The sequence below is a fragment of the Sminthopsis crassicaudata genome, chromosome 1 (genome assembly GCF_048593235.1).
Source record: "Sminthopsis crassicaudata isolate SCR6 chromosome 1, ASM4859323v1, whole genome shotgun sequence".
Taxonomy (NCBI): Eukaryota; Metazoa; Chordata; class Mammalia; order Dasyuromorphia; family Dasyuridae; genus Sminthopsis; species Sminthopsis crassicaudata.
The window spans coordinates 66,132,005-66,157,104 of NC_133617.1; the positions used below are offsets into that span (position 1 = coordinate 66,132,005).

At 35.5% G+C, this 25,100-nt stretch overlaps 1 protein-coding gene across 5 annotated transcripts in view; it reads left to right on the forward strand.

The window, feature by feature from the left end:
- Positions 1 to 25,100, forward strand: part of KDM4B (lysine demethylase 4B) — a 273,807-nt gene that overhangs the window by 41,759 nt on the left and 206,948 nt on the right. For 4 of the 5 annotated variants that reach the window (XM_074308507.1, XM_074308472.1, XM_074308482.1 and 1 more), the window contains exons 2-4: positions 11,772 to 11,937; positions 18,326 to 18,501; positions 20,110 to 20,224. In XM_074308507.1, coding sequence (XP_074164608.1) covers positions 11,797 to 11,937; positions 18,326 to 18,501; positions 20,110 to 20,224 — 432 coding nt within the window. In that variant the 5' untranslated portion in view covers positions 11,772 to 11,796. Of the gene's footprint in view, positions 1 to 11,771; positions 11,938 to 18,325; positions 18,502 to 20,109; positions 20,254 to 25,100 lie in introns of those variants that run through there. The other variant, XM_074308498.1, reaches the window with a different exon arrangement.

A 25,100-nucleotide genomic window follows, 5' to 3' on the forward strand; every position in this document is an offset into this window, starting at 1 on the left:
AGTTCTGGTCCATAACAGCTTACATTTTAAAAAACCTTACAGTAGAATTTTGAACTCTTTTACAATGAGGACATGTTAGAGCTTTTAAGCTTTTTGTAATCCCCCAGGCCATTGTCTAGTAAAATTGGGGGGAAATTAGCACGATGCTAAAGTGTTTTAAATATTATCTCATTTGAGCTTCTCACTAACCATGGAAAGTAGGTCTCCAATTCTATAGTGAAGAAAGGCAAACAGGTTAAGTGACTTGTCCAGGATCACACAGCTAGTAAGTATCTGAGGCTGCATTTGAACTCATTTTTTGTCTCTGGGTCCTGGTCTATCCAGATGGTTGATAAACAATTGAAGAATTGAAACTTTAGAAACATGTCTGGTGCTTGATCTCTAAGTATATGCTGTAGTTGGAAGCTACATTTTATTATTTTATATGGATACATCTGTTTATTTTTGCTTGAATATCTTCCTCAACCCTCTGTTACTTTCTGTGAAATTAACATGTCAAAGTTATCTTTTTATAATTTATCATATGGAATGACAATATACACTGCTTTTTTTTTTATTGGCAAAACACACAGCCTTCTTGGAATGTAAGTCAGATTGACTTGCACAAAAGCACCCCAATCCTTGAATTAGATCAGTCACAAAGCTTTTTTTAAGAACTTACTATGTGCCTGGTGAGCTGCCAGGCCATGAGATATAAAAACCAAAATGAAATAGTCCTTGGGCATTATGATAACTAAGAGGACAGATACAGGGGGCAGCTAGGTGGCGCAGTGGATAGAGCACCAGCCCTGAATTCAGGAGGACCCGAGTTCAGATTTGATCTCAGACATTTAACACTTCCTAGCTGTGTGACCCTGGGCAAGTCACTTAACCTCAGCCTCAGCAAAAAAAAAAAAAAAGAAAAAAAAAAGAAAAGGACAGATACATCATGTATATTATAAGCAAATAAAAAAAGTATTTACAAAGTAACTGGTTTTAGGAACCATTGACATTGACTTTAGATGAGCTATTATTGGCTGAGTTATTAAATGCTTGTCCTGAAGCTTAGTCATTGCCCCACAGCAAGCAAATGGATAATTAATTAACACTTGAGGACTTTTCAGAATTGTTTTTAGACTGAAGTTCTTATTCCTTTTCTTTCAAAGCCAAATGTGGACTTTTTTTTTTTTTTTTTTTTATAAATGAGGGTATACTAAGCCAGTTTTCCTTAATATTTCCTAAACAGGTGGTTTGATTTAATAAGTGGCTCTAAAGTTGAATATGACAATTGTATGGTTTAATGGGACAGGGTTAGGGTATCTTCCAACTTAATTTTCTTCTTTAGAGCTTAGTAAGACTGTATTATTTGGTAATTTGTGCTGCCCTTTTGTGAATATTTAAAAAATTTTTTTGCCTGTTACATATTTTGGTCTTGAGTTATAGAAATACAACTTCCAGGCTTGTGTGCAAATTTATTTTTCTCTCCAGACTTCAGTTTTCCCATCTGTAAAACGAAGGGTTTGGACTAGATGACCCTTTAGCTAGCTTCAATATCAAATGACTCTGTCTCCACAATATTAGTCTTTTATTATTTTCAGAGTACATTTCTCTGTTAGATTACTTATTGACAGACTAATAAATATGCTATCTATCTCATATGCTTATTGTGAGAAATGTCTATAAATAGTAAAATGCTACAATTGAATTATTTTGGGATTTTATTAAAGTTATGTGGATCTTTCCAAAGCAGTCCCTGTTTAGAATGAGACTGGGGGTTGTTTTTTGTTTTGTGTGTTTTTGTTTTTGTTTTTTGCTGCTGTTATTGTTTTAATTTTTGAGCCTTCACTCCTATATATTGAAGAATTTTTTTTTCTAATATGCTGAAGGGAGACTTGGCTTCATTGAAGGTTATATAATAGTCATGAACCTTTGTGTTGTTCTGTATCATTTACAGAGACTTTCCTTACTAGTCTGGCAGGTATGTGGAGCAAATATTATTTCTGTTTTATAGAGCAGGAAAATCTGAGGCTCACACATAGCTCAGAATGGTAATTGGTAAAGGGAGTTTTATGAAGGGAATGTCCTTTTAATAGGTTCATGTATAACATATAAATATATTTTGAGACCTCTTAATATGTTGATGGTATTAAATAGTCAAGCATGAGGCTAAGCTGAGACTTAAATTTAAGTTTCTTGACCTAAATTCTAGAACAGATCATTAAAATGATAATTGATGAAAATAGTAAGAGAAGCAGTGATTCTATCTCACAGAAAGCCTTCATGATTTCATCAAGAATAGGCTATACTGGGCTAACATTATTATTATTTTTTAATAGAATCACTAAACTAATAGATGAGGGCAATGCTGTAGATATAGCTTATCTAGATCTTAGCAAAGCTTCTGATGAAGCATTTCTGTGTATTTCTGATTCAGATGTGTACATTAAATGATATAATACAATCAAATTCTGAACTTATTGGATGGATGAGCCAGGCTTTAAAGGAGTTATTATTAATGGTTCCATGTTAGTGTGGTAAGAAGGCTCCAGTGGCATGTCCTAGATGATCTCTTCTTGATCCTATGATTTTTACATTTTTATTAAGAGCTTGGATAAGGTAAAGATGGTATGCTTTTCAAATTTGCAGAAGGCTGGGTGGGATAGCTAATACAAAGAATGACAATAAATGTCCAGGAAGATTCTTTTAAATGTCTTTTAGTAAATTTATTTATTTTTAATACATATTATGTTATGAATCATGTTGAGAGAGAAAAAAATCAGAGCAAAAGGGAAAAACCATTGGAGAGATTAAAAAAAAAAAAAAACAAAAAAGTGAACATAACATATGTTCATTTACATTCAGTCTTCTTGGTTCTTTTTTTGGATTCACATGACATTTTCTATTCAAAGTTTATTGGGATTGCTTTGAATCACCGAACTATTGAGAAGAACCAACTCTATTATAATTGATTCTTGCTGTTAATGTTACAGTGCACTCCTGATTTTGCTTGTTTTGCTGAACATCAGTTCACATAAATCTTCAGGCCTTTCTGTAATCAGCTTATTCATCTTTAAGTAATATTCCATTACATTCACATACCACAACTATACTCCATTTGATGAACATCTATTCATGTTTTCAATTCTTTGTTACCACAAAAAGAGCTGCTAAAATATTTTTGCACATGTGGGTCCCTTTTTCCTCCTTTAAGATTTCCTTGGGATATAGACCCAGTAGAGACACTGCTGGGTCAAAGGGCATGCACAGTTTAATAGCTCTTTGAGCATAGTTCCAAATTGTTCTCCAAAATGGTTAAATCAGTTCACAACTCCATCAACAACATATGTGACCCAGTTTTCCCACATCTCAAACATTTATCATTTTCTTTTCCTGCCATCTTACCTTATCTGAGAAGTGTGAGGTGGTATCTCAGAGTTGTTTTATTTTGCATTTCTCTAATCAATAGTGATTTAGATCATTTTTTCATATAACTATAAATGGCTTTTATTTTGTCATCTGAAAGGGATCCAGGTAGATCTTGACAGTCTGGAATGCTGAACCCTTAAGTAGAATAAATAAAAGTCTTGAACAAAAACTACAGAAATCAACTTAATAAACAAAAGAAAGGAGATGTAATTTAGACAGCCATTGTTTAAAAATGATCACTATGTGTCCCTTAAGATGTGTCAGCCAAAAAAGTTAATGAAGTCTTGGACTCCAATCAAGAGAGAGAGGGCTTTTAGGAAAAAGGTGGTCCACCCCACCCATTGTTCTCTAACCTTATTTGTCCACAGAAGAAAGTGAAGAGGTTGTGATTGGCCAGGAATTTTACAGTTGGGACTCCTTTTGTGTACAAATTGGAGTAGTAGGTAGCTGCTGAAGTCGCTTCCAAAATTTAAAATTTTATGATTTCACAAAACTTTTGTTTTGTGAAACTTTGTATGACTTCTACAGAAAGAGGGAGGATTTGTCAAGTCAGAGTTCTTCTTGAAAAATAAAACATTTAGTAAATTATCCTTCTCAACTTTAGTGTAGTGGCCAGTGAGTAAATACATCTAAAAGTCCTCTTGGATTTCTCAGCAGCTGCTGCACCACCACCAACCACAATAAAAGAATTCTTGAATATCCAGTGAGACCCAAATTGGCCTGTTGATAAGAGTACTGTAGTATAAAGAGCTTTGGATTTGGAATCAGAAGATCTGGGTTCAAATGTTGGCACTGATGGTTACTAGTGACCTTCAAAGGTCTTTAGTATAAAATAAAGAGGGAGAGAGGGTTAGAAAAGACTAGATGGACTTTGAGGTCTCTACAACTCAAACAGCCCAATAAAAACTGAAGCATATCAATCAAAATAATCTTTCCATGTTTATGTCCTCAGTGCTGTGTAAAATACAACATTATTCTAGGCTTTGGGAAGATCAAACATGGATTAAGAAGATATGTTTCTTGGCCTTAAAGAAGTTTACAGTCTAGTAAAGGAAGATAAGACCTACACATAAAGTATAAATACTCAGGGATCTATGTGTAACCTGCATCAAATTCTAAATTGTGACTTAGTTGTAGATCAGAGAGAGAGAGATCAGTGTAGGACAAGTAAGCATCAAACATTCATTTAGTGTGCTGTGTTATCAGACACTATGTAAATTCTGGGGTAACCAAGAGATGCTTCATTCATGTAGAAAGCAAGAGTTAGGTAAGGAGAAGATGGCATCTCAGAGGAGAGAGTACAAATTGATTCTTTGCAAATATTTGTCCATGCTAATTAGTAGCATTAGTTGGAGTTGCAAAGATGAATAAGACTTGATTCTTCCTCCTGGAGATAACCTAGTAAAAGAGCCTAGTACAGAAGTAGTAAAAAGAATTGAGGAGGATTTCTTTTGTCTTAGTTTCAGAGAAAGTTGTGTGGGAAAAGTGGACTTTGAGAATGGAAGTTGAAGGCGAGGTATAATTTCCTCTGGGTGATTAAGATGTGTGGGGAGGGGCTGAGTATTAACATTTAGGGAGCATAAGGTTTGCCTGGAGCAATTGACCTTGGAAGGGAAGAGTAGGAAGTGAGGTTAGAAAAGAAAGGTAGATAGGTAGGTTGAGGTACTTCTTGAAAGCTTACTAATGAGTTCGGCAAAGGGTGATCACTATTGATTTTTTGAAAAGAAAAATGACATAGGAACTAAGCTTCTTTTCTTTTTTTTTTTTTTAATTTGGAATTTTTTTTCACAGTATATATGCATGAGCAATTTTTTTTTATAATATTATTCCTTGTATTCATTTTTCCAAACCATCCCCCCCTCCCTCCACTCCTTTCTCCCCCCCCATGACAGGCAATCCCATACACTCTACATGTGTTACAGTAAAACCTAGATACAATATATGTGTGCAAATACCATTTTCTTGTTTAAGCTTATTTTCTGAAAACGAATCTGGCAGGTAGGTTGGATTGGAGAAGCAAAGGAGTGACTTGAAGGTATGAAACTTAGTGAGTTTTTTGGTTAGGATGATGCCAGTTTGGACTGTTGACAAAAAGGATCCATCCGTAGGCAAGACTTTTTAGAGGCAATTGTTAGTGATTTTATTAGGGTGGGGAGAAAAGGGAGTCAAAGATGATTCTGAGATTTTGAATTAGCTGGGAAAGCAGAAGTCACTAATTGTGATAGAGATGGGGGAAGTTCAATGTTGTAGTTGAAATCTAGTAGTTGAAAATCTAGGGAGATGAAAATGGGTTTCTTGGAGCTATCTAAAGGAAATAAAAGATGGCTTTAGAGGGAATAGAGTGTTTGCAAATCATATTGAGAAGGCAGTGAGAGAGGGTGAAGAAATCTGGAACTAGATGTATGAATGAGGAGTAAGTATGGATTGATGACAACCCTGAGGAGACCCACCCATTGGAATAGAGGCTTCCTGTTAGGGAGAATAAATTAAGAATTTATTCCTAATAAGGGAATTTATATATTCCCTAAATAAATGGTAAAAGAGGAGGGAGGGGGTCAGATTAGGAAGGACTTTTGACAGAGAAGAGTTAAGATTTAATTTAAATCTAATTCCTGGGAACAGAGGGGTCTTCTCATAAAGGACAGCATGAACTGATACAGACACGGGCTTCCCACAGAAAAGAAGCTTCTGAGTATGTTGTCTTTACCAACAGCCCTCTTGGATTTCAGCCTTTAACCACATACATAGTGTTCTGTAGTATTTAGGTAGAAAAATCTTGTTTGACCAACTTGTCATTTTACCTAATTCATAACAGCTATTTGAAAACAGGTGAAAGTTTCATTAGTAGGCATCTACTGTCCTTGGGGGTTAAGAATTGCCAAGGAATATTAAGCATTTTTATTACATTTTGATGTGTTTTCCAAAATTATGCTTTTTATGCCCTTCCCTTTGTTCCAAATTGGAACTTTACAATGTGAATAAAAACAATGAATGAATTTGTTGCTACTTTTGATTTTTATATCTTTAACAAGCCTGTTATTTAAAATGTGTCTTATAGACAAGGCCCCTTTTAAGGGATCAGTGCTTTTAATTATTAATGAAGACCACCTACTTCATTTTGCAGATGAATCTACTCATTTAAATGACTTTTTAGATAATTTAAATGGGAAATAGTAAATGGAAAGATTTGAACTCATATCTTTCTTTGATGACAAATTTTGTCTTTCACTATCCACAATCTCCACAATTGATTTCAAGCCCTTTGAGAAATTTAAGAGTTCAGAGACTGTAGAGGGAAATTTTTAGTAAATCCTTCAGGTGCTGATTTTTTGTGATTCCCATGTTTTTTGGTGGCAAAGGCAGGCATAGTTACTCTTGGCTAGACAGTCAGGTTATAGGGTATTATGATGGGAACTTTCTGGTATTGTTAATACTACAGAATTTCTTTGGATAGACTTGCCTAATAGCAAATTCCATAGCAAAATGTTTAAAAGAAAGAATTCAAGTATTATTAGTTTAAAAATCTGGTTCTTGGATCTAGTAATGTTTTTTTTTTTTTTTTTTTCTTTTGCTTGCTATCAAAAGGGATTTTATTTACTTATAACAGTTTTACAAAGGGACTCTTTTAGCTTTAACTTTGTAGTCTACATTTTGAAGATCTTACATTAGCTTTGAGGAGCATATTTGTTAAGCCTTACCTATAAAATGGAATGCTAGTTCAGTACCCCTTCCCTCATATTTCTATTTGACTTTTTGCACCACTAATATAATCATATTAGGGTTTTATAACTTCAAACCTTTCCCAGTGCTGGGAACCAGAGCTTCCTTGATTAGCCAGAGAACACCACAAACAATTCATGGCTTCTAGAGAGCTTTTAGTGAGCTTTGTTCTTTCTGTACAAGTTTACCTGCTGGGAACAAAATAAGGAAAATAGAACCACAGCATGCACAATAACTACAGTTTAGTATGTGACAAGAACAAAAGAGCCCACACAAACCCCAAGGTGAAGGCTGTGTAATTAGGAGGACCAAAAGCTTTGTCTCTGAAAAAGAGATGAGAAAGCCCATATTCCTCCTCTCTTCTTTGCCAGTGGAAATTGTGGATGTGAAATATCACATACACTATCAGATGTCATTAAAAAGCTTATTGTTGGTTTGGCTTTAGGAAGAGAAGAAGTATAGTCCCTTGTTAATGAAGATGATGTAAAACCAAAAAGAGGTTTAAAAAAATTGACTCACTTAACATGGGAATGTTTTGACCTTTAGCATTTAATTTCTCAGTGGTTTACCACTTACTACCATACATCAGAACACATCAGAACAGTTCCAAAGTTGAAATCCAAGCCATTGCTTATCAATACAACTCTGAAAATTGAGATGGAGCTGATGACTTTGGTGACAATGCTGAGGTATGAGTTACCACTCAAAACCCCTGAAGATTGACTGCTGCCTCAGAAGGGCTATGTGTCGATTATTATAGTTTTAAGTTCACATTCTATTTTTTGTCATCGTGTTGACTAGGCTTAGCTTGCTTGCTGTCCATTAAGCCACTTAAATATATCTTCACTACAAATTTTCTTAGGGGCCTTCATTTTCTCAGGAGCACTTTAACCATCTGGCTTTTTTACTTGTCACCTTGTCCCCAGTTGTTAGTGCTCTGCCATTCCTCAAATTTGCCTTTTCATTATTTTGTATGTGCCTACTTGTGTACATATTGTCTCTCTACTCAGAACTAAGACTCTACCCATCTTGAGAATTTTTTTATTCTTGTATGCCCAGCACTCAGGACAGTTTTTGTCATGTAAGTCCTTAATAAATGCTAGCTGATTAGTTTTTGTCTAAATTACACAGTTGATAATATTTATGTATGTATGTTTGTGGGTATATGTAATACTTGTATGTATGTATATATGTGTGTGTGTGTGTGTGTGTATATATATATATATATACATATATATATATGTTACTGGTGGTGCTATTGATAGAGCCTGGAGTCAGGAAATTTTGATTTCAAAATTAGCTTCAGATACTTAAATTATCTGTGTGACCCTGGGCAAATCATTTACCCTCTGCTTCAATTTGTTTAGCTCTTTAAATCATATTTGCAAAAAGTGCTCACCACAGTATCTGGAGGAGGTGTGATAGAAATTCCTTATTCCATTTCCCACCCTCCCCTCATATTATGAAGAATACTATACTGGTTTAAGAGATTTGGATTCTAATCTCTGCTCTGTCATATTCACTATGTCACTTCACTGTTTTGGGTCTGTTTTCTCATCTGTAAAATATACTTGGTAACTCATTGAGCTTGTTGTGAGGAAAGAGCTTTACAAACTTTAAAATCCTATTTATCAGATCATCACATTTATATATTAAGATACTTGCTCTTGGAGACTGACATTTTTCATTATATTCCCAGCATCTAGCACTGTTCCTTGCACATTGGAGATGCTTTAAAAAATGTTTATGAAAAAAAAAGTTTGTTTATTGAATTGGAGAACCAAGTCTTCAACTCATTTTTCCAGAATTAGCTAGACCAAACACCATTCCATTATATTACGAGGATTTTTGTGCTGAAAGCCGTTACTTTGGAAAGTGCCTGGACTACCTGTACATAAAATTGCTTTCTGTCATATTCATTCTCCCAAAGCTTTTGTTCAAAAAACTGAGTAAACATCCTTTCTGTTTTTTTTGTTTTTTTGTTTTTTTTTTTTTTTAGTCAACTGTATTCCTAGAAGGAACATGATGCCCTCTAGTGACTTCAGTGTGAGAATACTTGGGAGGGGGGGCCTCCTTTGTTTTGCATAAAAAGTTTGGATGGAATTCTTTCCCTCTTTTTTCATAGAGAGCAAACATACAGCTTAATCTCAAAGTAGTTGATTTTGTTTCCTTAAAAAAAAAAATCAAAACATTTTTGTCAATTTCATTGGTATCAGTTTTTATTTTAGTGCTAAAGTACCTGACATAAGAAAGTATGAATTTAACAAAAAAATGAACAATTTGTAACCATTTTTCTAGCATTTATGTAGATGTGCATACATAAGCCCGTCATTTCTCCCAGCATAGAAGAATTCAGTTGTATGTTGTCTTTAACTGTAAACCAAGTCCTTTGATTCCAATAATAATAATTTAATTCCTCACAATTGTAAAAAATTTTAGTGTTACAAAAGCATTTTCATATACTTTATTTAATTTTATCTTCATGACAACCCTGCAATATAGGCAAAGGTGATGGTATCACTAGCATTTATTAAATAAATACCTGTTATGATCCAGGAATGTCTGCTCTCTAGGAACTTACATATTCTGTTTTTGGGGAAATGGCATGCATATAGGTACATGCCGAATATATAGGAAAAAAATGCAAGATAATTAAAGGGTAGGGCAGTATTAGTTGGGAGAAAGAGGAATCAGAGAATGCTTGCTACAGAAAGTAAGTCTTTTTTAAAAAAATTTTTATTAAAACTTTTTATTTTCAAAGCATATACATGGGTAATTTTTCCAACATTGAACCTTTTGTTGCAAATTTTCCCCTCCTTCCATCCCCTCCCCTAGCTGGCAGATAGTCTAATACATGTTAAATATGTTCAAATACATGTTAGATCCAATATATGTATACCTATTTAGACAGTTATCTTATTGCACAAGAAAAATCAGATCAAGGAGGAAGAAAAAAAAAACTGAGAAAACACAATACAAGCAAATAACAATAGAGTGAGAATGCTATGTGGTATTCCACACTCTGTTCTTATGGTTCTCTCTCTGGGGGTATATGGCTGTCTTCATCACTGCACAAGTGGAAATGGTTTGAATCATCTCAGTGTTGAAGAGAGCCACGTCCATCAGAATTGATCATCTTATAGTCTTGCTATTGCCATGTACATTGATTTCCTGGTTCTGCTCATTTCACTTAGCATCACTTCTCTCCAAGCCTCTTTGAAATCATCCTGCTGGTTGTTTCTTACAGAACAATAGTATTCCATAGCATTTATATACCATAATTTATTCGGCCATTCTCCAATTGATGTCATCCACTCAGTTTCCAGTTTCTAGCCACTATGAAAAAAAGGTTGCCACAAACATTTTTGCACATGTGGGTCCCTTTCCCTCCTTAAACATCTCTTTGGAATATAAGCCCATAGAAACACTGCTGGTTCAAAGAGTATGCACAGTTTGATACTCTTTGGGCATAGTTCCAAACTTAGAGCCAGGTCTTAAAGCATTTTAGGCCTAAAATGTTGAAACAAAAATACAGCAAAGGGAAGAATAGTTGGCTAGACTGGAACTGGAAGGGAGAAAGTATGCATTTGGAGGCTCACAACAGGTTATATAGGGTTTTTAAAAAGCCTAATGGAGAAATTTATAATTGGAGAGGCACTATGGACACTGAAGTTCATTGAATAGGGGAGGAAAATCACTATGGCAGTTAGTTATATGAGGAAGAATTGGGAATGGGGAAAACCACTTTTGCAGTTGAGAAAACAATTCAGAGAGAACTTGACTTGCCTGAGATCATTTAACTAATCATGGAAAAGTCAGGATTAAAATTCAGACAGGCCTTCTGACTCAAATGATTCTTACTGCTCTTCTAAAAGTTTTAACAATTGATGTGAAGTAGACTATAAGCCATTTGACACTTCCCATTTACAAGTGTACTGATTTGTTTATGGTTGATTGTTAATGTATTAGGAGACATTTTGAGCCTGATCAAATCACTACTGTTTACTGAATAGGTCCTAGGTTAATTAGTTTTTGAAATGTTCTTTTGAAGGGCTGTTAGCCCCTAAAACAGCAACCACCAGTTAAATAAACAAACCATTAGGTAAAAAACAATTGTGAGGACTGGCAGAATCCTGTGTGCCCAGAATGGATTAGGGGGGATAATTTGTAGGAAGAAATTAAGACATATACAAAAGACCATCTGCCTCTAGTGATGTTATCTCCTGCCAAAATCCAATTAAGAAGTGGCTGAAGGCTATTGATTTCAAGATGATAATTTGCGTATAAATGTGTGCTATAAAAGCTTTATTTCTGAGAATGCCTTTAATTATCAAAGTATATTAAAAAACATTGTTCTTTCCTATACTACATTTCTATATAAAATTGGAGGCTTTTCTATTTTTAGATTCATATAAAATTATCTTAGTGTCTTGGATCTTCTTTTAAGAAAAATGAAATGTTTTCTATTGTTATACAAACTTGATCATCTCTTATTCTCCATTTAGTCTTGTAAATTTTGAAGACTTTTTTTTCCCCTTTTTTTGGTGGTGGTTGTTTTTAAAGATTCAATGATGAAATCTACATTAAGGCGATGTTTTTCTTATTAACATCTGTTTTTGTTGTTGCTGTTTTGTTTTGTTTTATAGGTTTGGTACTGAGACATTTGGAATCATGGGGTCCGAGAATCCAAGTCCACAAAATCCGAGTTGTAAGATCATGACCTTCCGTCCTACGATTGAGGAGTTTCAGGACTTTGGGAAATATGTGGCCTACATTGAATCCCAAGGAGCTCACAGAGCAGGACTTGCTAAGGTTAGCTAAGAGGCTTATGGGTACTATCCCTTTAGTTCTCTTCCTCAGAATTTAGGTCTTAGACTCTTTTATTTCTGTTTTCTCTTAAAGGCCATTTACTTAATGTCAAATTTCTCCTATATTCAAAGCACTATACTAGACACACTGGAAAACTCACAGAGTTTTGGTTTTTTTGATGAGGTAATTGGGGTTGAGTGACGTACATAGGGCAACACAGTAGTATTCGGTAATTTATTAGAAATCTCCTTGTCTATTCTTCTGCCATCTCCTCCCATCCTCAAATAAAAACAGAAATTCCAAAAGAGTGTGAAGATTAATGTAACCTCAAGAGCCATCTAGTTCATTCAACTTCTTCATTTTATAGGTGAGACACTTTGAAATACACAGATTTGTCCCAGGTCATAGAAATAGTGTCAGAGACGAAAATTAAACCCCAGGTCCTCTGATCCCAAAGTTGTTCTTGGCATCACTCCTTCTCCCTTCTCATATTTTAGTTGATCTCACTTTGGGAGGCAATAGTGGGATGTAACTACCTCTTTTCCTGTTCTACCTGTTAAAACTTCACTCTGTAGTTCCCCATTCTTTCTTTCTTTAGATTACTCTTTGAGGAAGTTGGCCCTTCTCTTTTCCAAAGTCATGCACTTGTGCCCTTGTTTCTTTCCCTACCTATCTTCTGAGAACTTGACCCTTTGATCATTGTCTGTCTCTAATATTTATTTTCTCCTTAGTTATGGGCTTTTTATCTACATTGTAGATAAGTACACTGTATATAAGTCTAGATCCAATCTACCAATTGGATTGGTCTAGATCTCCCTTATACTATAAAAGGAAAAATAAAACAAAACTTTACTTGACCCAGCCATCCTTTCAAACTTTCATCCTACAATTCTGCTACAGTTCATAGCCCAAGACATGAAAAAAGTAATCTATATATTTAAATGGACAGTATTGTTTACTTACCTATTTCACAAGAGTTGTTGAGGCTTAAGTTACATTATTTAAAAACTGAGTTCAAGTCCTGATTCTATCCCTTCTTATCTTTGGGGACTTGGATGATTAATTTTACTTGTCAGAGTCTTGTTTCCTTAGCTATATAAGGAGATAATAATAAATTACAATAGCTTATCTTTAAGTTGAGATGAGAAAAACACCTCGTAAATTAGTTCCACAGAAATATATATTGTTAACAAGACTTTATCAATGTCTTTTATGAGACCAGAATTCTGTGGGAAGAAAAGTGAACCCCACCTCTGCCCTTGTGAAACTTATTCCCTAATAGGGGAGGTAATAGCAATCTCTACTTGTATATAGGGAATATACATAAGGAAGATATTGGTAATCCAATACATGTTAACTATGTTAAAATATATGTTGAATCCAATATATGTATATATAGTTATCTTACTGCACAAGAAAAATTGGATCAAGAAGGGAAAAAAAAAACTAAGAAAGAAAACAAAATGCAAACAAACAACAACAGAAAGAGTGAAGCTGCTATGTTGAGGTCCACACTCATTTCCCATAGCTCTCTTCCTGAGTGTAGATGGCTCTCTTCATCATTGAACAATTGGAACTGGTTTGCATCATCTCATTGTTGAAGAGGGCCACGTCCATCAGAATTGATCATCATACAGTCTTCTTGTTGCCATGTATAGTGATCTCCTGGTTCTGCTTATTTCATTTAGCAGCAGTTTATGTAAGTCTCTTCAGGCCTCTCTGAAGTCATCTTGCTGGTTGTTTCTTACTGAACAATAATATTCCATAACATTCATTATACCATAATTTATTCAGCCTTTCTCCAACTGATGGGCATCTACTCAGTTTCCGGTTCCTTGCCTTACTACAAAAAGGGCTGACACAAACATTTTTGCACATGTGTGTAACGTGCTGTCGTCTCCAGAAGCTGCCGATCGCTCTCTGGGAGGAGATCTGCTGTGTCAACTCAAATCTCTGGGACAGATTCTTCTTCCTGTAGAGAACCGTTGTCTCCAGACAGTTGCCATTAACTCTCGTCCAGAGAAGTGACTTCCCTTCCTGCAGAGAGCCTCGTCAAGCCTGATGTAGAACAGAGACTTCTTCTATCTCTGGAATGCTGTCCTCTTTTATCCTCCCAGAGAATGGGCATGGGATAATGCAAGGGCTTCTGGGAAAAAGTACTCCAACCAATGAGCTTGGTCCTCTTAGAATTCCTAAGGTGTAAACGCCCTTTAAAGGCCCAATCCAAAGGTCTGAGTCAGAGAACTGTCAAGTCAACCTGAGTTCTCACCTTGTAATTGTCCAGACAACCTGAATTCTCACCTTGTCACTGTCCAGACAACCTGAGTTCTCACCTAGTAATCCTAACACATGTGGGTCCCTTTCCCTCCTTTAAAGTTTATTTGGGATATAAGCCCAGTAGAAACACTGATGGATCAAAGGGTATATACCCTTTGATAAGTTTGATAACTTTTTGAGCATAGTTCCAGATAGCTCTCCAGAATGGTTGGATTCTTTCACAACTCCACCAACAATGCATCAATGTCCCAGTTTTCCCACAGCCCCTCCAACATTTGTCATTATCTTTTCCTGTCATCTTAGCCAATCTGATCGGTGTGTAATGGTACCTCAGAATTGTTTTAATTTGCATTTCTCTGATCAATAGTGATTTGGAACACCTTTTCATGTGAGTGGAGATAGTTTCAATTTCATCATCTGAAAATTGTCTGTTCATATCTTTTGACCATTTCTCAGTTGGAAAGTGGCTTGAATTCTTAGAAATTTGAGTCAATTCTCTATATATTTTAGAAATAAGGTCCTTATCAGAACCTTTGAATGTAAAAATGTTTATTGCTTCCCTTCTAATATTGTCTGCATTAGTTTTGTTTGTACAAAACCTTTTAACTTAATATAATCAAAATTATCTATTTTGTGATCAATAATGATCTCTAGTTCTTCTTTGGTCACAAATTCCTTCCTCCTCTACATATCTGAGAGGTAAACTATTCTATGTTCTTCTAATTTGTTTATAATACCATTCTTTATTTCTAGATCATAAACCCATTTCAATCTTATCTTGGTATATGTTGTTATGTGTGGTTCAATGCCTAGTTTCTGCCATATTAGTTTCCAATTTTCCCAGCAGTCAGATAATAAGTTCTTATCCCAAAAGCTGAGGTCTTTGGGTTTGTCAAACACTAAATTACTATAGTCATTAACTATTTTGTCCTGTGAATCTAACCTATTCCGCTGATCAACTGCTCTGTTTCTTAGCCAGTACCAAATGGTTTTGATGACCACGCTTTATTTAATTTTAGGTCTGATATAGTTAGGTCATGAGGGTTCTTTTTCTTTTTTCTTTTTTTTTTTTTTTAATTTATTTTTTAAATTTTATAATTTTTGCCAGTATATATGCATGAGTAATTTTTTTTTTTTTTAATAACATTATCCCTTGTATTCATTTTTCCAAATTTTGCCCTCCTTCCCTCTACTCCCTCCCCTAGATGACAGGCAATCCCATACATTTTACATGTGTTACATTATAACCTAGATACAATATAAGTGTGTAAATCCAATTTTCTTGTTGCATGTTAAGTATTAGATTCCGAAGGTATAAGTAACCTGGGTAGATAGACAGTAGTGCTAACAATTTACATTCACTTCCCAGTGTTCCTTCTCTGGGTGTAGTTATTTCTGTCCATCATTGATCAACTGGAAGTGAGTTGGATCTTCTTTATGTTGAAGATATCCACTTCCATCAGAATACCTCTTCATACAGCATTGAAGTGTACAGCGATCTTCTGGTTCTGTTCATTTCACTCAGCATCAGTTCATGTTAAGTCTTTCCAAACCTTTCTGAATTCATCATTTCTTACAGAGCAATAATATTCCATAACCTTCATATACCATAATTTACCCAACCATTCTCCAATTGATGGGCATCCATTCATCTTCCAGTTTCTAGCCACTACAAAAGGGGCTTCCACAAACATTTTGGCACATACAGGTCCCTTTCCCTTCCTCAGTATTTCTTTGGGATATAAGCCCAGTAGTAGCAATGCTGGATCAAAGGGTATGCACAGTTTGTTAACTTTTTGGGCATAATTCCAAATTGCTCTCCAGAATGGCCGGATTCTTTCACAGCTCCACCAACAATGTATTAGTGTCCCAGTTTTCCCACATCATGAGGGTTCTTTTTCAAAGAACTTTTAGTGTAAGTGAAAAAGTTTTGACTTTTTTCTACTTCTGAATCTGAAACTTAAGATTATTTCTTCATGTTTTCCCAGGGATTTTCATTGAGCAATCAGAGAAAGGTGGCTTTCTTGCTTTCATCCCAAAGAACTCTGGGATCGTAGGAAGTTCATATTTTTATTTAATGGGAAGACTTCTCAACCTTCGTCATGTGGCTTATTACTGTTGATAACATCAACAGAACCTTGAATTTGGAGTCAGAGGACTTGGGTTTTCCCAAATCTGCTGCTGGCTGTTTCTGGGTGATCACAATCATTTGGTGAACAAATCATTTCTCTTCACTTAGAAAATGAATGGATTGGAGTAGATGATTGCTAATGCCAAGTACCTAGATCTATGAGTTTTTATGAGAATTTTATCCAGAATGTTGTATTTACTAATTTCTGTTGTACTGTTTTAATTTTCCTCTTCTTTCAACAACATGAAATGCACTTAAGGGATTCTCTAAATGTAAAGAAAAGCAATATAGGCATCTAGAGAAGTGGTCCTCAAATTTCTTAAACAGGGGTCCAGTTCACTGTCCCTTAGACTGTTGGAGGGTTGGACTATAGTAAAAACAAAAATTCACACTCTGTCTCCACCCCAGCCCATTTGCCATAACCCAGCGGGCTGCATGGGATTTGGAGTCAGAGGAGCCAAGCTTAAATTCAGCCTGACATGTACTCCTTGTGTGACTTTGGGTGAGTCACTTAATCTCCTTCAGGTTTAGTTTCCTCATCTGAAAAATAAGAGAATTGAACTAGATGACCTGATCCTAAAATGCTGTCTACAGAGCAGCAGCTTTGAACAGTCAGCAATTCTGGTTCAGTTTTTGAATCTTGGGTACATGATAGTATTGAGAAATGGCAGGCTCTTTGTGATTTCAAGCAGTTGTGATGATGATAATATCTGCATCTCTAATGCTTTGATATTTACTAGATTATAAGCTTCTTGAGGACCAAGAAAATATCTCATTCATCTTTGCTTTTTTCCCTTGGCATATAACAAAAGTCTGTACATATTGCTTGTTTTGTATAAATTTGAGTACTTTTAAGTAAACCTGTTATCATTGGAAAGTAATTTCTAGTTCCCTGGAGAACGGTTTTTCCTTTTTCTTCTAGTTTCTGAAGCTGGAATAAACTATTGTCTAACAGACTGACGTTTTAGCATTTTTTTCAGTACTGCATGTTAGGCATTCAAAGCCTTTCATAACATAACTTTCATAACTAAGCCCTCTCCTACTTTTCCAGTCTTTTCTTATATGTACTCTTTGATCTGCTGCTACTGGCCACTTAGCTGTCCCATGAATAAGATACTTTATTTCCTGACTCAGGGCACTTTCTTCACTTGTTCTCCCTTGGATGCTCTTCTTCCTCATCTGACTTCAAGTTCCAGCTAAAATCCCATTTATTTTATTTTATTTTTTAACAGGAAACCTTTCCCAACCCCTCTGTTAAGTTATTTCCTATTTATTCTTGTTAAGCATTTTTCAGGGCTGTTTACCTACTTGTCATATTTACCTTCCATCCAATGCTTATCTGTAGCTCCAAGAAGCTAGGGCATATGCAGTGGCCACACCCTGGTAAAACAGGCTAAACCAGGTTGAAAGTAACTGATAGGCCCATCAGTGAGTTAGGGGGATGTCTATTCCAGGTATGTGAAATCTTCTCCCACTGAAATGGGTGGAGAACAGTGACCCTGAAAATGTCTAAAGCAAGCTTTGTGGAGTGCTTAGAACTTGGTTAGACGAGGACATCCTCTGCATCCTGGGCCATCTCCACTCATCTAGACTTTTGTCCTGCAACTGACTGCAAGAGAGAGAGATTTGATGACTTTGCAAAACTTCAGTGCAATTCTGACTTGACTTATATTAGTTCAGGTACAAGTCAGGACATCACCTTCAAAATGAAGGACAAACAGCAGATTTATTCCGTATATGAATTGTTTGTATGTAACTGTTTGCACTTTATATTCCCTATTAGACTGAGCTCCTTGAGAACAATAATTGTCTTTTACTTCCTTTTGTATCCCTAGCACTTAGCATGATGACTAGTGCATAGTAGACACCTGCAGTTTTCAGATGTGAAGAAAGTGATGATCACTTACTCTTCTGTTTAGGGTAACATGATCATTTCTGCACATTTCATCTGGATTTGTCTTGATTTTCCTTTGCCTCTTTTAGGTAATCCCACCCAAGGAGTGGAAACCTAGGAAAACTTATGATGATATTGATGACATGGTGATTCCAGCTCCTATTCAGCAGGTGGTGACAGGACAATCTGGTTTATTTACCCAGTATAACATACAGAAGAAACCCATGACAGTGGGAGATTATCGACGCTTGGCCAACAGTGAAAAGTATGTTAACCAATACAGAGATTTATTATGAGCATTTCCCTTTTCATGGGAAGCAAGAAAATTGTGAGGGTAATTAACTAGCTGTGTGTCATTAATTGAACATGAATCCCCACATTTTAGGGTTGGATGAGTTGAGTTCAAATCCCATTTGTGACTGACTTACTATCTGCTTCAGTATAGGTAGGAAATTACTACCCAAATTACTATAGGTAGGAAAATGCACGTCTTCATTTTCATGGAGTGACAATCATGTTAGAACTTATTCCCAAGAGATATTGTATAGTGGGTAATTTAAGTTAATTTTTGCTATTATTTGTCTTTACTACTCAGCACTTTAGTAGTATCCTCAGGCTGGAGTGACAATGTGTCACTTTGCTATGAAACAGAATTTTCATGAAGTGGAAAGTTTTTTTAGATAACTTCTCAGATCTTTTCCAACGCTCAGATTTTATGATGATGATGGTTTTCTTTCCTTTCTAGGAGAGTAATTTTGCTAGGCTGACTCAATTATATACAACTCCTTCAAGAGATTTATGATTTTACTATTGTGGGCCTTTCTTAGTAGATGATGTTTGTGAATTAGAGGGGAGTTAAGGGGAATTCCTTTTTTTCCTAGTCGATTTTCTACTTTTGCTGGTTTTTGGGTAATAGGCCAAAAAAAAAAAAAAAAAAAAAAAAAAAGCCAAACCCATTTTCTTGTAGAACTTGTGCTCTGCTGATATAATCTTTGAGAAAGGATAGAGCATTTCCAACATAATGAGATGACAGTAATGGCAATGATTAAATCATAAGAAAAGTAGGGACATTTAAATTCATACATTATTTTTCATTTCTCTGACCTCAATATGTACAATTACTTTGGTTTTCTTCATGACAAGATTGAACAAAACCATTCTGTAGTCAGATATTTGAAGGTGTATCATATAGAAAGAGCAGATGTAATGTAGCTACAAAGAGCAGAGCATAGCTTGAACTAGAGCTAGCTAGCAAGGTTACTTTGAATAATAGAATGGACTTCTTTGAAAAATAATGAGCTCTCCCTCACTGGAAATGTTTAAGCTTAGTGATCACTCATCAGTGATGTTGTACAGGGCATTTTGATACTGTTGCAAGCTTTGCCTAGGTCATAGGATCATAGGATTTAGCATTGGAAAAGGCTCATTGAAGTCATCTAGTCCAACCCCTCAATGTACTGATGAGCAATCAGAGTTGTCAAGAGACTTCTCAGGGGTCACACTGAGACTAAATAACAAGTTCAGGATATAAACTCAGGATCTGTAATTCAGATCCCAGGATTTTTGCTTCAATACTATGAAGCTTCAGTAGTATAAGACAGCAGTTGTTGACAGCTGTGTTGTTGCTGTGTTGTCAGCAGTCTGAACTTGCCCATCTGTCTGCTTGCAAACATGAGAGTCCTCTGATAGGACATGATGGTAACTTTGTCAGGGAGAATTGAGGATTTGTGGACAAGTAAATTGCAAATTCAGCTTGTGGATTCCTAAAGAGTTACTTTCAGGAGTATAAATGGGAATTAAGGTTACAAGTGGATGGTATTGAAGACAGACAGTTTGAGACTTGATAACTTTTTTATTGGTTCTATTTCATTAGGTATTGTACTCCTCGACACCAAGATTTTGAAGATTTGGAGCGCAAATACTGGAAGAACCTGACTTTTGTATCTCCAATTTATGGAGCTGATATCAGTGGTTCTTTATATGATGCTGTAAGTGTTTTATATAAATCACTTCCAATGTCTTGAGCTAATGCACAGATATACTTTGTTTTAAGTTAGGTTTCCAACTGATTAGTTATAAATTATTGGTTTATGTCCAGGTTATACCACTCAGTAGCTGATGTAGATCCCTTCTTTCTCTCCTTCCACATTCTTAGAGAGAAAGCTAATTTTTATGATCTCTCCATTGTCTTTACCTGCTTTAAAACGAAAACAAAACAAAACAAAAACAAAAAGTAAACCCAGTTAACAAGTATTTATTCTGTACCTTCAATTACTCTGTCAGTTGGTGAAGCAGTGTATCTCTTTAAGGTTCTCTGGAATAGTGTTTGGTCACTTGGTTAGTAAACATATTTTTAGGCATCTACCATGTGCCGGCACTGTATTAAGCACTGGGGATAAGATATTAAAAGACAAACTCTGCCTTCAAAGAAATTAATCTAACATGGGAGACCACATATCACAGGAAGTTGAAGGGAATAGGAGGGGAGAGGGTACTGACTGACAGGGAGGACCTAGGTCCTGTCCTTAAATGGTAGTTCTGGGAGAGTTTTTCTCTATTCACTCTTCATTCAGAAAGAAGAGGGCTTCCTGAGGAAGATGGTATTGATGAAAGGTCAGTGCTAATGCTGAGCTGATCTTGCAGAATGAAGAAGTTCTAGGGCAAGAAGAACTCTAGAATTAAAGTGCAGTCAACTGGGAAATGGGGGGCGAAATGCAACAAACATTCATTAAATGCATTAAATAACTTTGAAGGGGGGAAAGTTATAGGCAGATAATCTTGCACAATAGTATTCCATCACAATCATATACCACAATTTTTGTAAGCCATTTCCCAACTGATAGACATTTTCTTCAATTTCCAATTCTTTGCTACCACAGAGTTTCTATAAATACTTTTGTACAGATATGGTCCCTTTTCTTTTTTCTTTGATCTCTTTGGGATGTAGATCTAGTAATGGTATTTCTGGGTCAAAGAATATACCCACTTTCAAATTGATTTCTAGAAGGGTTGGACCAGTTCTCAGCTTCACTGATAACTGTGTATTAGTGTCCCTATTTTCCCACATACTCTCCAGCATTTATCATTTTCCTTTTTTCTGGATTTTCATATACATTTTGTTTTGCTTTATAGGTACTCCATTTATTTTATTAGATAAGTAGTCAAGTCCACAATTAAACTTTTTTTTTTTTTTGGGGGGGGTAATATTTGAGTTGTGGAGAATGTTTGTGGTTGTTCATTTATTTCAGTTGTATCCAACTCATTTGTGATCCCATTTGGGATTTTCTTGACAAAGATATTAAAGTGGTTTGCCATTTTCTTCTTTAGCACATTATACAGATAAGGAAACTCACAAGATGAAGTGACTTGCTCAGTGTCACCCAACTGGTATCTGAAGTCAGATTTGAACTTAGGAAGATGAGTTTTTCTGACTTTGGGCCTGGCACTCTATCCATTGTGTACCTAGCTGCACTGCAAAGTATATAAGCTATGATAATAATAAATTGAATTTATATAGTTATGGTTTACAAAGTATTTTACAAGACCTCATTTGTTCCTGTGAGATGGAAAGGGCAAATCTAATCATCACTATTTTACAGATGAGAAGAAGGAGGGAAGAGCCAAACAGTAGTTACACATATACTAAGGAACTTATTCTAGACTTGAGTTCTCACAGTTCAATTCTGTAACTGTGGCCACTAATTTGAATAAATCACTTTTTCTGGTTCTTGATTCCTTTAGAAAAGGAAGACTTGAAAATAGTTGATCTCTTAAATGATAAAAGTTTGTGATTATTTTCTCAACAGTCCAAAATTAAGGCTTGCCATGAATACAATACCATTTTTCAATAATGATAAATAATAAATTAATTTAATTAATTAGCTAAATTAAATTAATAAAAGTAATAATTTATGTGTTATGCTTATTTTCCAAGCATTTTGTTCTCACTGATGCTTGGCAAAAGTCTAGGGGTCTGAAGGTGGGGGTTTGGAAACTTCATAGTTTTCCTAGGTCCTTCTTGGAAAAGGGTCTAAACTATTTAGATACACGTGTATCTACCAGGAGCATAGAGGGAAATGACCTTTTGGACTCCTGGTTATTAGCATTTGAGATTTACATTTAAAGTCAATATTTTCCCCCAATTTTTTCAGCTCAGCTAATATTTTTAAGAAATGTTTCCTGAGGACATAGCATATACAAAGCTAAGATAAGGTCCCTGTCTTGAAGCTCACAATAAGCTTTTTAGAAGACAGAAGTGAATGTAAGTATTGGTGGCCTGTGGAACATTGTGTACAGAGAATATGCTGAATTCTAGGCTGCAGTAAGAGACCCTCTCTTTGTGATAGCTGTATGCTTTCCTTATCTGTTATACATCTCAGGACTAAACTAGATCTTTTTGTTTATGTTGGATTTCCAACCATTCTGAAGCCATTCTTCTATTTTGACAGCTAGAATCAGATTATATTATTAGAGTGCTCTTGTATATTTATATAAAATGTGCAGAGAAAACACTTGGAGTAGGAGTGGTTGTTTATATTGAGTTGTGAAAAAGAACAGGTTCTGTGTGTTTAAAATATGTTTATAGAAAATTTAAGAAAGGATGCCAAATTCTTATCCATAGCTTGGCCTAAGTTTATTACAGAAGTATAGACAAGTTGATTGTCAGGTGAACTCAAAGGGAAATTCTCATTATCCAGAAGGATCCTCTGGATATAGTGGCATTCAAGGTGAGCTTTTATACAGAAGTTCATAACTTAGTCATTGATCTTGTTTTTAAAAGTATTTTGATAATTGTTTTTCAGGATATCCTGTATATTTTATTTTATATATTTAAAAAAACATAATGGTGAAGGTGGGGATTGTCCAGGGTTGGCTAGCCTTCTAAAAGGCACCATGACCCAGAAGATGCTTAAAAGGTATGCAGGTTTTAAAACAGCATGAGCAAATGAGTGAAAGGTATGGAAGATTCAGAGGATGTTTGTGGGAACAGATTTGTCCCATTTGGAGCATGGAGTATAGGAACTAGAGTAATAGGAGATGAGGTTGGAAGGAGGGGAGAAAAGGGCTTGTGAAATGTTTTGAAATAGTCAACCATTAAATTTTCTTTGGCCAAGATATTCTACAAGATTAATGCAAAAGATTGCCTGGGGAGGTATGGAAGGGAGATTGTGAGGCGTCAAAGAGTTTTCAGCATTCACCCTTGCAAAATATTGTGTTCCATATATCTCTCCCTTCCTGCCTTAGATAGCAAGTATCCAGTATAGCTTAAATATGTGCAGTTCTTCTATACATATTTCCATAATTTTCATACTGCACAAAAAGGGGGGGGGAATGAGAAAAAAAATCGAACAAACAACAACAAAATGGATGAAAATACTATGTTGTGATCCACAGTTAGTCCCCATAGATCTCTCTCTGGATGCAGATGGCTCTCTCAAGTCTATTGGAATTGGCCTGAATCATGTCCATCATAGTTGTTCATCACATAATCTTGTTGTTGCTGTGTACAATGTTCTCTTGGTTCTGCTCGCTTCACTTAGCACCAGTTCATGTAAGTCTGATCTGAGTCTGAATGAAGTTCTGAAATCATCCTGCTGATCGTTTCTAACAAAACAATAACATTTCATAACATTCATATACTGCAACTTATTCAGCCATTCCCCAGCTGATGGGCATCTACTCAGTTTACAGTTTCTTGCCACTACAAAAATGGCTGCTACAAATATTTTTGCACATGTGGGTCCTTTTTCCTTTTTTATAACCTCTTTGGGATATAGACAGATCCAGTAGAAACATTGTTCGATCAAAGGGTATGTACAATTTGATAGCCCTTTGGGCATAATTCCAAATTGCTCTCCAGAATGGTTGGATCTGTTCATAACTCCACCAACAATGTATTGATGTCCCAGTTTTCCCACATCCTTTCCAATCTTCACCTTTATCTTTTTCTGTCATATTAGCCAATTTGAGAGGTGTGAATTGGTAAGAGCCTTTTGTGAAACATAGGGGGTGGAATATTGAATCATTCTGTTTTTCCATATCATATTATTTCTGTAAAATAGAGATTCTGGCTAATGTCTGCATTGCAAGAATGGCACGGTAGTGTCAGATAAGGTTGAATACTGAATAAGAACTTTGGAACAAAGGTATTTTCTCAATTCAGCCGTACCAGAATGCCATAGTTAACATCTCTCCTCTTCCTACTCCACTCTCCTCTGCCTCCCCCCCTCCCCCCAGTATATCTTTTATTTTGTAAGAAATTAGTGTGCTTTATTCCTTTAGGAAAACTGTTTCCTTGTTATTAGTTAAGGCTTTATCACACTTTAGTCCCTTTCATGTATTTTATGATTCTGTCTTGTTTTTTTCTCACAAAAATATTTCATCTCCTGTTACTTTGACTTTGTACTTTTAACTCCTCTATGTCTGGAAATCCTATCTTCTTTTAAAACACAGCATAAGCACCACCTGCTTTATGAAGGCTCTCTTGATGTCCCAAACTCCTAGTATTTTCCCTTTCAAACTACCTTGTGTTTAATTACTTTGCATATACTTGTATTTATTAACTTTTTGTTGTATCTGTACATATATACTATACAAGTACAAAATGTACTCGTTGACTCTTCTTTTAGAATTTAAGCTCATTTTAAGTAGAGATTGTTTCATTTTTTGTACTTATTCCTAGTGTCCATCACAGTGCTTTGCACCTAGAACGCACTTAATAGATTTTTGTTGAGCTACTGACATTTCTGTCTAGATGTACTTAGTTAAGAACTACATGTCCAAAACAAAATCCCCTTCCTCCTTCAAACTTCTCTATATCTGTGGAATGTATTATTCTGTTTCTAGTTAACCAGGTTTGCAACA